At 47.3% G+C, this 15,582-nt stretch overlaps 1 protein-coding gene across 1 annotated transcript in view; it reads left to right on the forward strand.

Moving 5' to 3' along the window:
* The window catches only part of LOC119375457 (uncharacterized), a 21,104-nt gene extending 6,505 nt beyond the window's left edge, over window positions 1-14,599 (forward strand). Inside the window, exons 2-8 of the mRNA XM_037645632.2 lie at window positions 3,156-3,255; window positions 3,730-3,809; window positions 5,761-5,917; window positions 9,325-9,420; window positions 9,790-9,904; window positions 11,953-12,088; window positions 13,980-14,599. Of these exons, the coding sequence (XP_037501560.1) occupies window positions 3,156-3,255; window positions 3,730-3,809; window positions 5,761-5,917; window positions 9,325-9,420; window positions 9,790-9,904; window positions 11,953-12,088; window positions 13,980-14,084 (789 nt within the window). The 3' untranslated portion in view covers window positions 14,085-14,599. The remainder of the gene's footprint in view (window positions 1-3,155; window positions 3,256-3,729; window positions 3,810-5,760; window positions 5,918-9,324; window positions 9,421-9,789; window positions 9,905-11,952; window positions 12,089-13,979) is intronic.
* The last annotated feature ends 983 nt before the right edge of the window (window positions 14,600-15,582 follow it).

Here is a 15,582-nt window from a genome sequence, read left to right on the forward strand (position 1 = left end):
TCTACTTCTCTGTTTATGAAGATGATGAATATCTACGCGGGCCTCCTCCATTCATTGTGTGTAACGGGCTACGCTAAACATTTCTGACCGAATTCATTTAATTACCGCATAACCGCATTTACCGTAATTACCGCATTGTATACACGGTTACAACCTAAGAAACAACGTCAGCTCCGCCCACTGCCGTCGCTGTCCCTCCCAGAAAGAATATGCATAAATGCTTCATACAAAAGCGCTTGTTCATTTTTGCGACGTCAAGCACTTCTCGAGACAAGTCAGTCAATTTTATTCAGTTTCTTTGCATACAACGTAACATCGTTAGCGATATGTATTACATTCGGAGGTCCCATAGTTGCGAGAACTGACGGGGGGACCTCCTAATACTAAAACACATGCATGTTAAGTGTCGAGTGCAGCATGAGAAAAAAGAATGCATTTATAAAAATTTTACAGAAAAGCTAGGGAGAACGCAATAATGACGAATAAAAGCAAGAAGTTAATAAAAAATGAAAGCAAAAAATGGCATAGTATATAAATCTATAATTATACAATTGTTAGTTAAGCTAAAGAAAAAAATGCTAGTGAAAATCTTCATGATGCAGGCATCATGAATTCATCGAAACAAAGTGAAACAATAAAATCAGACAAAAGTAATACACAAAACAATGATTACAAAACAATGTACAAATTGCCGCTACGAAACAAAGGCAATATAAATTCATCTAGAAACAATGACGTCGAGTAGTCAGAGGTAATGATAACTAATCAAGTATGCACAATAATAAAAAAAGGAACGAGCAAATCTTATTAAAATAAAAAAAGAATGGCAGATTAGTAAGTTAGTTTGTAATTCCTCACATAACTGGTCGAGACAGTATTTCTTGCGAAGGTTTTGGGATATGAACCGATGACGATGATTTAATTTCGTATGGTATTGAATTCTGAAATAATATGCCTGAAAAGTGGGCAGTTTTCCGTAATTTATCTGAACGCGGGGAAGAAGTAGATTATTGTTTGCAGATAACCTGGTAATGTTAGTATTTATAAGCAGTTCACTTGAGTAAGCCGGGATGGAGGTGCCACGTTGCTTAAGCTTAAAGATAAATTTTGGCCTCGTGTTTTTTTGCTGCAATGGGTTGCTGGGGGCGTGTTAGTCATAACACGGCACATCGCTTGCTGCAGCGCGCGGCAGATAACTAATCAGAGGCTCCTCATTACCGACCAGTGCTAGTTTCGATTTCAAAAACGACAGGCCTCCGGGTGCAGCTATCACCACCTAGCGGGTGCAGCACTCGACACGTCAGCACACAGAACTGTGACGCACTTCCGCGCGGATCGCGAGCAGCCGCCGAGAAGTAAGCTGATGGAGCGAACGCGGCAAAAAAAAAAAAAAAAAACAAAAACAAAACGGCTATGACGTCATTATAACTTGTTGCAGCGTGGTGACGTGAGGGAAGTAGGGAGGTCACCGAGGGTCACCTTTGAGGGTGTCATAGCGCGAGGGTGTTGATCGCTCACGCAAACTTCAACATTCAGTAAAACACCTTCCAAGCTATATTCGCTGTTGATATTTTGCAGATGATATACACATGTTCACGGGAATCGATCCCTCAGGCTATCTCGGCGCGAAGTATACCCCTTTAGTAGTTTTGTTAGTGGCAGAATATTTTATTTTGGTATATCGGTTTAGAGGGCGTTAAAACATAATTGAAGGTCATTAGTCGTACAGCTTGGTTTCTAAGGCGTTGGGGAATCCAGGTGACAGCAATAAGTGTTAGTCCAAGATGATACACAGTAAGACAGATTACTATGAATGTACGAGTGATATAGCGAACGAATAATGTGTCTGTGGAATTACGCGATTTAAGGATTATATGCATGCGAAAAATAAACTTTCTGGATTAGTGAATGAACGTGAGGATTACGTAGGCGCTTATCTGATGCCAAGGTTGTTTAGAACAAATTGTTAACGATTTAGGTTACGCTACGGACCTCACTACGGGACGGCAGTAAGCTGTCCCGCTAATAGTGGTGCAGGACCCCACGTCGAATCTTCGTGTTTGACAGTATGCACTGGTATGCACGTGCTACTGTTTCAGACAGTTGACTTCCTCATACAGACACACGTTTGGGTCGCTGGTTTTAGGCCGTAAACTTGAACGTCCTATCTCGTCAGGGTTTCTGACATCGCTGCTCAGCCAAACGCAGTGGTTTAGGTGGTAACGACGAACATTTAGCTCTTAACGAGCGTAGTATTTACATTAGCCGCGGAAGAGTACTTAGGGATCGGACGGAAACCAGCAAGTGCTATACTGTCTTCCACAGGTGAATGGCAGGCGCGTCGTGGTTCTGTGGGCAGAGCCTACATTTTTTTTTTTTTGTCGTAACTGAGCACGCAGGCTTATGTTGGCTGCAGGGCGTTGGGTAAATGACGAGTCGCCTATTAATGTTGAATTGTGTTAGATAAGTATTTACCCAAGTCGGCTGTCAGCAGCTGTCAGAGAATATATTTGCACCTTGATCAACCACTCGTAGTCACGTGACCTAAGCGGAAACGTGACATATGACGTCATTGGCAGAGCGGCACGTCGCTCTCGACCCTGGCTCTGGCAGCATTGATGCTGGAAAAATATTAGTAATAATTGCGAACTGGCACAGCGTAGTTTACTGCCCCCTCCACCCCTACCCCCCCCCCCCCCCCCCCGTGACAGGGTTCGATTCCGCTGACACTGGCAAAATAGCGATGCTTACGCGACGCTAATTTGCCAAGTGACGTTCCCGCGCAGTTCACGTGACACGGCTCGAACCGTTGAGGTACAGATAGACTCTCCGTCTCTCCCGTCGGCTGTAGTGTTGCTTAAGTATGGCTATTGTTGGCTAACTTGTGGTACGCATACTGACTAATATGTGACTGACCACTGTTATATAACATCAGCCTTGTTAATTCATTGAACCTCAGCGCAGCGATTCAATTGTCTACCAAATTTTATTGATGTCTAACGTCGAAGCCCGCGCTTCAAATATGAATTGCAACGTTCGCATGTATCATATATAAAAGATAAGGAGTGTTAGCACGTTATCACAGTTTCTGTTTATCATTTTTCCCCTGCCTGATAGCGTTCTATGGGTCATGAACAGTCCCTGTTCCCTCGCAGCCCCTGGAACGAATCTGCCTGCAGCACGCGCCCCTATGCGCCGAGAATTTGCCCTGCCAGGACTCCATCGTCATGATAGGAAACTGCTGTCCCATCTGCGGTACGTGGTTATTGCTAGAGATTGCTAAACTATATAATCAAGTATAGGCTTGCCACCTTTACCTAAAATATACTGCACGTAGAACTCTCTGTTGGCCTATAGGTGTCATCCTCGTAACCTTGTCCACGCGTACCCTAGGATAAGCATTACATGCGAATGTGCACAAAATGTGCACAAAATAAAGCGGCAATGCGCCGACTGCAAGAGTAGCATTGCTCGTATTTATCGAAATCGAAACAAGACAGAAGCCCGGAGGAAGACGGAGGCTGCAAGAGGTGAATATTCTTGAACTGGGAACTTCCCTGAATCCAACGGTTTCGACAAATGGTCTTGTCTTCGAGGCAGCAAACCTTACGTAAATTTTGATACACATTTATAATCAAATAGTGAAAGAATCGATTAAATTACTTGCGATTTTTTTTCTGCAGTTGTGCCCATTCGTGTATGTATAAATGTCTAACTGCGCATGTGCAGCTTCTGCGTTGCTAATACATCCGGGACCAAACTTTGTCTTCGACGATGTTGTGCAGCTCCTCTTCAATGGCATCGTCAAGGTAAGTTTAATCAGCAGTGTGCTTTGCTGGGCTGGTTAGACGATGGGGAATAACACGGAGCCCTCTGTACAGGACGATCTTGTCGGTCGTCCTCACTACGTCCTGTCCAAAGAGCTGTTTGCTTTCGCAAATGTAATCTTTGTATGTTATCACAGGCGTGCGCATAGGCGTGCGCAGGGTTCCCCATTAGGGGGGGGGGGGCAAAGGTTTATCGCAGCGCCCCCCCAACCCTACTAAGTCAATGTATGGGAAGATTTTGCGCCCCCCCCCCCTCTTAGGTGACTATAAGGGTCAATGTACGGGTCAGATTTTGCGCCCCCCCCTCTTAGATGATTAGGGGGGGCGCCCCCCCTGCCCCCCCTGTGCGCACGCCTATGGGCGTGCGAGTGCTTTAGAAAACGAATGCTCTTTTTTTTAGAAGCTAGGACACCCAGCGCATAGAGATATCAATCTACACAGTCGCTAGCACACGATATATTGTGCGCCACGGCAAGAGATCTTCGGGCGCATGCCTGTTAAAAAGAACCGGGCCTTCGCGGTTCAGCTGTCTACAGTAAAGGACGCCATTTTGCTTCCTTTATTCTTCTAATAATATCTGTGATTTACGTGCCAAAGCCACCGTATGATTATGAGGTACGCCGTATTGGAGGGCTCCGGGAATTTCGGCCGTCGCAGAACACGGGCCTCTACCATTTCGCCTCCACCGAAATGCGACCGCCGCAGCCGGGATCGAACCCGCGACCTTCGGGTCAGCATCCGAGCGCCGTAACCGCTGATCCGCAGCGGCGGACCCTTTAGTCTTCTGCTGGAGCTTTGAAATAAAGTTGGTACAAAGTGCTAGTTTTATAGTGCCTCAAAATAAAGTTGGAATAAAAATGTCGCTCTTCTTAGCAGCGAAGCTGTTCTTAATCGAGGCTTTGCGGGGTGAACCAATGGAGGCGCGTCAGGAGGGGCGAGAGTGAGGCTCAGCGGATGAATCCAGCCGTTTTGTGAAAAGTAGGTGAGTGAGTGTCTCGGTGGAGTGTAAAGGAGGGCGTTGGTTCTTTGTGGGTTTGCGCTTTCATAATGACCAAGACTGCTCCCGAGGAAGAAGCATGCACCCGACGTGAGCGTCAGCCAGAGCTGACGCGGGACGTCGCCGAGCCAACCGCGATGTTCGCGAAGGAGATGCCGAAACTAAGCGCCAACGAAGGGAAGACTTGAAAAACATAGAAGTACGATATAGCCTGATGAAGGACGGGCATAAGCTTCGCTGTTTCGACAGAAGTGGAGCTGGCTGGATTTTTTTTCTACAGTATTTGCTCCTCACCAGATAATATTTCATTGAACTCTTGACTATGACGAAAGCTGCTTCACTACAGTGTCATGGCTCGCTTTGATTGGGTACGCACCACGTTTCTGAGGCTATTGTTGTATAGGGCAATCACGTTCATTACTCTTTGTTGAAGCATGCCGTTTGTGCATGTAAAAGCACAGCTGATCTGTTTTGTCGTAAGGGCGAGCAAGATGAAGTGGTGTGTTAAGTTAATCTTTGTTCATAAGGTGTTTTTTTTTTTTGTTTAACGGGGAAGCCGTTCTTAGTCGAGGCTTCTCCGTCCGTTGGCGTAGTGCTGGTCACAGGATCTTGCGGCGTGGTGAGAGTGAGACTCGGTAGGAGAGGAAGGGCTGCGCCGCGCCAAGACGGGCGCCAAGAAGAAGCTCGGTGGAAAGGGTGAACCAATGAGAAGCGCACAAATACGCGTGAGGGTGAGCCTGACGAAGGGGGCATCACATTCGCTGTTTCGACAGGGTTCCCGAAGTGGAGCTGACCACACTTTCTTCCTCTCTCGCTTTCGTCTGCTTTAGCGTCATTTATTTTGCTTACGCAAGTATCTCCGCTGTCACTTGTAGAGAGACTGCAGCTCGTGCCAGCTAGGCGAATTGTGATTTCATTCGCACGCACTCTTTCCAGCCGCAGTACGGAGGACACGTGCAAGCCTACGTGCACAGGACCTACACCGGACTCATACAGGTCATCACCGTCGATCTCGGCAGCACCAACAATGGGATGCCCATAGAGCCAGGAAAAGCTCACAAACTCGCCACTGACATTTACGAGACGATCACAGGCGAGTGCTATTCGTCTATGAGAAATATTGCCCAGTATTTATTAAAGGGGCCCTGCAACACTTTTGGAGCATGGCCAGAGAACGCTGCCGATCAGTAGTCGAGGCCCCTGTGAACGTGCGAGCCAAACGTTATAGCGCTGCAAGCTCCTTTAAATTTACAATTAATTCTCAGTCAGCTAGCAATCGTTCGCTCTTCTCTCGACAAATGATGCCATAAACCCAAGTGATCGCGCCATAAACCAAAAGTCCACGGCCACTGGCTTATTTGAGCATCGTGAGATGCATAGTTACCGCGATCGCCGTGGGATGGCGGGGTGTGCCCCCGCGCTTGCTAGCGATTCCACTTAAAGTAAGCTGCGCTTTCGAAGAAAAAAAGGGGTCAAGGTTATGACGCGCGCGTGACGTAACCTTTTAGATGCGAAGCAGCTTATGGTAGGGGCTCTGTCCCACACTCGCACGTGCTGCGGCACCCCCCACTGCGCATGCGCGTCCCCTCCCCCTCTCTCACGCTCCCCCTCTCCCTTCTCTAGAAATCCTCTACGGAGCGGCGCGCGCGTCCCCTCCCCCTCTCTCTCTCCCCTACTACGCCCCCCCCCCTCTCCTATAGGAATCCTCTGCTCTACGGAGCGGCGCGCACGACAGGTGGTGCGACAGCTGCATATTCCGCTGGGGCAACACCACCTAGGTGGTGTTGGCTGGGGGCGCCACGGTAGTTCCGCGGTATGAAAACGACGGAGCGAGCGCGCATCATTCTCTCTCCTGTGCAGCGCTACGATGAGCGCAGGGTTGCCAATGGTGGCTACTTTTCGCCAAATTGGCGAATTTGAGAGGCCCGTGGCGACCTAAAATTATGAATGGCGACATGGCGAATTTTTGGCGATTTTCAGCTTAGGTCTCCACTGAGTTATGCATCCTAAGCTCAGTGCCTTCCCAACAAATGAGCGGCACTATTCTCTGTATTTTTCTGGGTTTTGAGGTGCACATTGAGCGCCGTTCTGTATGTCCGTCCTGTAACTCGTGTGTATCTCCTCAATTCATCCAGATGATTCTAACTCAATTCATCTAGATTCATCTAGATGCTTGAGAGCTTCGCTAAAGTTTCGCTTCTGAAGGGGCTAGATGACGGGTTGGTCGTTGTTCCGGCCATTTGTTCCGCCAAAGCTCCAACTGTTCTGAATAGCTTGGCGACCTATTCACCGCTGCAGTATCCCCTAATCGTGCTCGTATAGCGAAGATGGGCGGATACGCGGGAGTTCGTGCAATACAAAAATATTTGTTCAGGCATTTTCTACTGTTCTCGGTGAGCGTGTGCAATGAAAACAATTGCTATATAACATTTTACAATATCTACCTGTTCAATTATAACGCACTGGATTGACACGGGTAGATATAAGTGATTATATATGAAAGGGACAGTGGCGTCCGGTATCATATTAGTTCACACTGAAAGGCATAAGACTCACTAATGAACGATACCTGTAAGAATTCTGTCTTACTACTTTCAATAAACCTGTTCATCCTTTTTTTCATATGAGGGGATGTAAAGCTGTCTACGAACAACGCCTTCGCGGCTTTCGCCTAAGGTTTACCACAATTTTAGCTTTGAAACGAGCGGACAGGGATCGAAGGATATCATGAGCGTTTTATCATTTCATACTTGCGCCTCCACGCACATCTTGCGGATAGTCGGAGAACCAGGTGCAGCATGCACTCCCATGGTGAAGGGGCGATGCGCCTGGCATTGAGAAATGTCAATATACTTTAAGGGCTTTGAATGGCATTGTATTCTACGGGGCTATACATCAGTGAAAGTTCTTATTACAAGGATATGCCGCACATATCTAGAATGGCGACTTTTTTGGCGAAATTTGTAAAAAAATGGCGACTTTTGGCGACTTTCTGCTCGTCGTTTGGCGACATTTACTCGAAAGTCAGTGGCAACCCTGGATGAGCGCTCGGGCCGCTGCCGCGAAACGGGAGCGGTGACGTGGCGATCCCGAACTTCGGGCTCGCGAAGCCGAAAGGAAACGTGAACTGCGGCAAGTGGACCCTGAACTCTGGGCTCGGGAAGCCGAATCAAAACGACAACGTCGAGCGGCGGATCTCGAGACGGCGTGGCAACGCGAAGCCGAATCTAAACGTCAACGTCGAGCAGCGTTGTCTCTCTTCTCTTATACATTCTCATTCGTCCTCTCAATAAAATTACACCATCTCAAGCTAACCATCTCCCCGCTGCTTCGCATCCACACATGGTTCCCTTTAGCGGGAGATGGTGTAATTTTTTTATCCGTGCCATTCCTCCCTGCTTAGCTTCCAGCACGCTCGTCGAGACGAGAAAAGAGAGAAAGAGTTTACAGCTTGTTACAAATCCCTGTAATTCAGCTCGTACTTGACGGATTCTAAAAATATTTGCGGCAGTCGATTCGTGAAGCAATAAACGCCGTTAATGAAGCCATGGAATACTTGGAAAAATGCTTCAGGGCCCCTTTAAGGTGAAAACCTTAAATGGCTCATCAAACACGAAAAGTGACCGACGGCACCGTCGGCGTCAAACGAATGATGCAAAAAATCATGTGATCGTCACATGTCCACATTTTGACGCTATCATGGCGTCATTCAATGACATCGTTGCAAAGGTGGGCCGATTCCGGAGGCACTGCAAAACCACAGGAGGCGCAGAAGGTTTCCAATGCCTCCGATCCCGGAGACAGTGCAGAACTACGTTGGGTGAAGAAAGCTTTCGAGAGGTGGACGGGTAGGGTTGGAGGATGATCAGTACAATCGACGGACAATAAAAAGATGGCTTTCGCCTACGAGTCGTCTAAAGCAAATGCGTAAAGGACCGTGTGTTTCTTCTTTGAAGTGCGAAGAAGTGTGTTGTTTAAAGGGCCGCTAAACCACCAACAGATGCTCGCGTGCTCCTCTCCGTGCGTTTCCGCTATCCGCAACGGCCGTCGTGACGTCACATGTCCGATTGTGTGACGTCGCGAGCAAAAGACGCTGTCAGTGGGCGAAGAAGAACCTAACAAGAAACAAGAACCGCTCCTTGCGCTTTCATTTCGGACGCAGGGGAAGGGCACTCGGAGAGGTGGACCGGCGAGCTGATGAACGTAGTGTACCGAAGGAAAGTGCGAAACGTGCAAACGCTTTAAGCGTTCGCTATAGACTCCTGCACAACTGCAACGCCACAACTAAATCTCTACCTCTGGGTGGTTTAGGAGCACTCCGTCCCTCGTCTTTTCATACCCATCCACCTTAGTACCTTCCTCCCTTCCTCCTCTGAAGTCCAGGCATTACCTCACATTACCTCACTGGTGATCCAAATGTTTGCACTCAGTTGTGTACAATTTTCTTTTCTGAATAAATGATGGTCACCATGGTGATGACGATCGCATTGTTTTTTATAGGCAAGGATGCCGAGCGCTACAGCGTGCTTAGCGCCAGCCTGAGTGGAAGTGAAAAGTGGAACAGCACGCTGGCTGGCGGAAGCGGAGCATCGCAAGGTTAAGTGTCGTCTATGTTCATTCGAAATACATGCGGCAAGCCAGTTCATGACCTCCCCGCCCCCTTTTTTTTCTTTAAAATTTTGTTTACGTGTCAACAGTACATAACCTAGAGCTTCTCTAGTACTAGGCACGTGTTAGTGTGTACATACAGAGATGCTAGACAGTTTTTTATAAAAAGTTAGCAGACGGTTTCTACGCAAGCTTACTATTTGATGTCGAAAGTATGCAAAATTCGGCGCCCGTTTTTTTTTTTTAATTTATTTTTTATGACATGATCCAACAATTTCATTGTTCTCACACTCATAGTATTACGGCAGCATCAACACGGCGTGTATCCCAATCAGACACTCTTACTCTGTTTTTCAGGAGGCTCCGTAGCCGGCATAGTGCTGGGAGTATTGTTCGCACTGCTCCTGCTCGCTGGCGCCATCTACGTCATCTATCGACGCTACGGATTCAGACATCCGAGGACCTTATTCAGGTGAATGCAATTCCAATGACCCTGTCATACCCTGTTTGACGCGCCAGTTAGACGCATCAAAAGTTCAGCAAGTGTAAAATTGTGAAAACGGGCAGAGTATTAGACGTTAGAGCTTCAGTGCTATCCGCAGAAAACCTTAAGAACTCGGATGCATTTTTTTTTTTAACTTGCTTGGGAACTAATAGCGCAAACAATGAGGTCCTGTAGAAAGGGTCCGTGCCAGAGTGCGCGCTGTTTTGGAATTTTGGCTAGATTCCCGGATGCATATGGTCTCGTTCTGTCTCGTACTAGTGCCAGTACGTTCTCGTTGAGTTCCCCGAATGTCTCGTTTGAAGTGCCCGGATAACGGCGCTGGCTTATGGCTCAAGGTCGCTTGAAGGCCGCCGACGACGGGAACTAAAAGCATTTCATGCTTAATATGTAAGAGTTATATGCAAGTTGCGCTTTCCAGTGCGAATTCGCGGCAATCTAGCTTGCACTGCTACGTAGCCGCACTACGCGTCACCAAGGAGAAAAGCCACAGCCAGGGCAACTTGAAACTCAAGAAGGGCGTATAGCAGGGACGTTGCCAGAAATATTTTTCAGAGGGTGTCCGACCCATTTATGCAATTTGTATGTGTGAGTCTATACACTGTATATATGCATACATACATACACATGCAAAATTTACTAATTTCGGGAGCGTAGGGAGGAGATGAACCCCTAAACCACCACCGTGGCTACACCACTGGCGTACAGTAATGGCGTGAGGTGCAAAACAACATCTTTTAAAGATCTACGCTTTGAAGGCAAAGCAGCGCGGTCAAATGATTTCTTGTTTAATTCTTAACTGTTACACCTGGTTTAGTGCGCGATTTACACAAAGGGCGCGCGACGAATCTAAGCGATTTATCGGTGCCCAAAATGCTGCGTGTACTGTTTATGCACGTAATTAGTGTTACGCGTGCCACGTAAGCCACAACCTGGCAACGAGATATGCACCGTTGCAGGCATGCAAAAGGGCCGTGCAGTGCCGACTACACCGTCGCTGCTCTGCACAACAAGAATCTAGTTGTAAACAGCGCTTCGCGGTTCATGCGCAGATGTTAGCCAGGACTAGCAATGATATTCGCGTCATTATTGAAAGCAATTCCAGATCACTCGTTACATCGCTATGCGCCTAAGGGAAAATGGAAAACACTAGTAGCTGTTGGGCTAGCTGATGGATGTTCATCTATGAATAGTAAAATTGGAGCGAAAAACACGACCACACAGGGCCATGCAGGTCTACGTGTTCCTCGTGTCCCTGCGTGGTCGTGTTTTTCGCGCCAGGTTTACTATACATAAATGGAAAACCAACCGCCAGAAGACACCGAAATAGGTTTCTCCTCGCGGCACCAAAGCACGTAGAGAAGCAAGCTTTACAAGGAAACCGTGCGGTGCATTCATATTTATTCGTTCATTTTGAATTATTACCATTGCTTCCCTACTAAGCTGTCGTCTATGGCCTCCCTTTTTGATTCCACCCGGCTCTTCAATAATCGCCATTCGGTGCGGACCGCTTGTCCTAGACAGCCTCAATCACCCGCTGCATTATTTTAAAACATATATTTCCCCGGAGTATTCCACGCGTAAATATCGAGCATGCATAAGAAATGAGCGTAAGAAAGGGAATGAGAAATATTAACAGCTCGCCGTTTGCAGATCGGAGCATGCATACTCTCGTGGCTGAATTGTATGAGGCACCGTGTCGCGCAGCGAAGGGTCGGTGGTTCGACTTCCCCGCTGCACACCTCCAACAAAATGTCCTTTAGCGCTTTTTTTCTTTGTGACTTAGCTACGTCCATGCATGCTCAAATATACTCGGAACATCACGGTGACGGCTAAAATGCACGTGGAGTGTCCATATAATGGCTATCGCAATGCTGAACTTGCAAAGTGAAATTCGAATATAAACGAAATAAAAGAAACTTCCGTCTTGAGTAGGAAGGGGGGTCAAGCCAGACGCCCCCCTCCTCTTGGCATAAACGGCAGTTACACCTGTTTATTTGACAAACGCATCCTTACAGGGGACGACCTTTGCTGCCCATGGCCCGTTTCGACGACGGACGCATTGAGCTAGAACTGGGCACCACACCCCACGACGCCCTGGTGCCATCCGGAGACGAGCCCAGCTTCGAGAACCCCTTGGCAGGACCCTTTGAGGTAACGGACGACTACTGCGTTACGTACGTTGTGTCGTTTTAGTTGTTGCAAAACTGCACCTGCTGACGGTGATGCTGCGAATCCTTTCATCCCTCTAACTTAAAGGGCCCCTAAACTACCTCCGGTATTTTTCAACATTTCAAGCAAACACGCCCATCGAGTTCAGAATGCCGTCACAATCAACAGCACTATACGCGCAGCGGCCGCGCCAAAAAAAAAAAAAAGCCACAACAACGCCGTACTCCTCTCCGGGCCTTTCGGTATCCCCAGCGTAGGTCGTGAAGTCACCAGGAGAATATGGTCATGTCAGCCGCAGCAAGAACCTATTTGTCTATCTGCAGGTACGCGCGCTCTCTACTCATTCTCCTCGCACGGTGAGGAGGAACACTCGGCCAGGAGGAGAGACGAGCCAACGAACGGAACGTAGCGAAGGAAAGAGCGAAACAAGCGAGGACTGCATTTCGATCATCAAACGCGTCTAACTCCACTATAACGGCACCATTTCGAAAAAATCTCGCGGCCACGCGTTTGTTGTAGACTCGTGCACAACTGCAACACCACAACTAAATTTCGACCTCTGGATGGTTTAGGGGCCCTTTAACCAGGTTTTTGTTTCGTTCTGGTTATTGTATTCGGTTGGTTGACTGAGTGACATTCACTATAGGGAGAAAAAAAAAACGCCTTGAACATTCGCTATTCGAATTCGGTTGAGGTCATTAACTTAACACACCGCTTTAGCTCGCTCCCCTTTACGACAAAAAAGAGCAGCTGTACATTTAGATGCGGTAGAGGCAAGCTTCAAAAGAAAATAATGAACTTTCTTGCCCTAGCGAGAATAACCTCACAAATGTGGTGCACGCCACACTAGATCGAGTCATGGCATCATAGTGAAGCAGTCTTAGGCATAGTCAAGAGTTCAACGAAATATTATCTGGTGAGGAGCAAACATATTAGGAAAACCGTGCGTTGGGCAAGAAAATTAAAAAGGAAATCATTTAATTCGTTCTTGAACCAGTATGGGCCCCTCATCCACAACGAACCAAAAGTACAGAATGTACAGACAGGTCCACTGTTAAAGGGAACACTTGCATGCAGGGCATGTCTGAATTTCGATATTTTGCGAAATCACAGTGGCATCGATTTGCATAAGACTACCGGCAGTTGACAGTTCTGACTTCTCTCGACAGACTCGTGCAGCGCACGACCAATGTTTTCACATGTACTCGTAATTAGGAGGCCAACAATTTGAAAGGTGCACATTCGCGTGTTACCTTTAACAGTGGACCGTACTGTACAGTCGTGTCCAACATGAGTTGCAACATGTATTCCATGCTCAAAGTGGCGCCAACACTGCAAAGCGGCGCCGAACTAGTGAATCGATCTGCTGCTATATGTTCTGCGCTAAAAATACTGAATATGTCGCACCAACAAGGCCACAAATCTAGCCTTGCTAAGTAAACATTGTTTCAGCCACTGGTATTCTCTAAATCAATTTAACGTTTGCTAGCGTCACCACTCAGGCTTGGGGCCCCTTGAACCACGGCCACTGTTGCACCCGTAGTGCGATTGCACAGTAGCGAGGTTGCGCAAACTTTTTGCACACGTTTAAGCAGTACTGACATCAGTAGCTGTCAGTAACCTGAATAACCAGTGGTCGTAGTTCAGTGTTGTGTTAGTGTCTTACAAGCCTGTAGCCAGGAATTTTTTTCGGGGGGGGGGGGGGGGACTTGCTGAAAACCTTGACTTTTTAAGAAAAACACCTATTTTCATCATTTATTTTTGGTAAAAACACGTACTTCGCCAAAATTTCGGTGGGGGGGGAGGGCTAGCCCCCTACCCCCCCCCCCGGCTACGGGCCTGATGTCTTAAATGAGTGCTATTCTCTTTGCAGAGCTTTCCTCATTTTGGCACCAGTGAAAAGCAGGAACCAGGGACTTTTTCAAACCCAGCTTATGAAGAAACAAAGAGTGAGAATAGCCAAGATGAGTTGCAGTGACGCGAAGAACGACAACACACGACAGTGGTAATGATATGTCAACTTTCTTTTTTTGAAACATAGCATTTGTGCATAGCATTTGTACAGGACAGCTGAACCTTGTTACAAAAAAAATTTGCATCCCACACAAAAATACATTTGTTTTTATATATGCTGCTATCCATCATATACCCACGCTCGCAAGATGCTGATATTAGCAAGAAACTAAGATTTAGATTGTTATATTCATATTTGTTGCTACCTATACCATGGACTATGTGCACAAACTGTATGAGAAATTATAGCCTAGGAAACCTTGAAGTTGTCAAGAAGCACTGTTGGTTATGCAATATTATAGATCGTAGCAGTCAATGGTTGTGCCCAATGAGCTCTTGATTACTGAAGAGTTAGAGTGCATTCAAAATTACAAGTTACCTTCACAACTCAAAGTGAACCTCTGTAGAAAAAGGCACAAGTCAATCAGCTGACGAAGTGTCTGCGATAACAGTCACATAACTTCGTGATCCCCAGTACACTCATGGTTTAGATGTACAGAAACTGCATCGGTTAATGTACCGAGTAGAGATTAAAAGATAATACAGCTGCTAATACAGTTCAGCTGTATGAATTTCGACATCATTTATTTTTTAAATGACCCTGTTATAAAGCCCCATAAGGTGCAAATGAAAATTAAACACTTGTTTTGACAACAATTTCAATCATGAATGTTCCATACCGGTTGAAGCAGGAGAAGTCAGGCGTTTGGATGCTAAATTGCGCAACAGCATGGGAAAAAAGTCACAGTTTCGCGTGAATGGCGAAGCAATGAATGCGATAGCAAGAAATTGGAATGTCACAGGAAGAATGGCAAGCAGCTAGAAGCAGCTAGAGCGCTAACTGTCAAAGCTGTTACTTCAACTAGCCCCTACTTTGGCTCTTATAGCTAGCAGATCCCTCCTTTCGCAAACGCGGCCGCTGCAGCGAGAAATGTAACCTTCGTGTGGTTTATAGCTTCAACGCAAACTTTGCTGTGAAAGCATAAGACGTAGAAAGCTCCCCCTCAAGAGCAGGGGCGTAGCCAGGGGGGGGGGGGGTCGAACCCCCACCCATTCCCCGAATTTTTTCAATTCGCACACATACAAACGCACGCACAAACCTGCATAAAGTATGGTTGAACCCCCCCCCCCCCCCCCCGCCGAAAAAAATTGCTGGCTACGCCCCTGCTCAAGAGGTAACCGCGCGAGCACGTTCGACCACGCCCTGTATGTCAAAGTACAAGTTGAAGGCGCACATCCCAAGTCCGGCGAAACCAAGTCCGGCGAAACACTAGACAGTTTTAGAATCGGGGACCCACGAAATTTGCGAGCCGCCAGGACGCATGCGCAGAACGCTAGCCACTTTCGGACTCTTGCGCTCGCGTTGTCCCAAGGCCCTGCAGAGCCTTTGGGCGGCAAACAAAACCGCAGAGCGCGCGACCTCAAGAAAAGCGAATAAGGAAGGCGCTTGCAGGGGCGTAGGC

This window comes from Rhipicephalus sanguineus, chromosome 11 (genome assembly GCF_013339695.2).
Source record: "Rhipicephalus sanguineus isolate Rsan-2018 chromosome 11, BIME_Rsan_1.4, whole genome shotgun sequence".
NCBI lineage: Eukaryota > Metazoa > Arthropoda > Arachnida > Ixodida > Ixodidae > Rhipicephalus > Rhipicephalus sanguineus.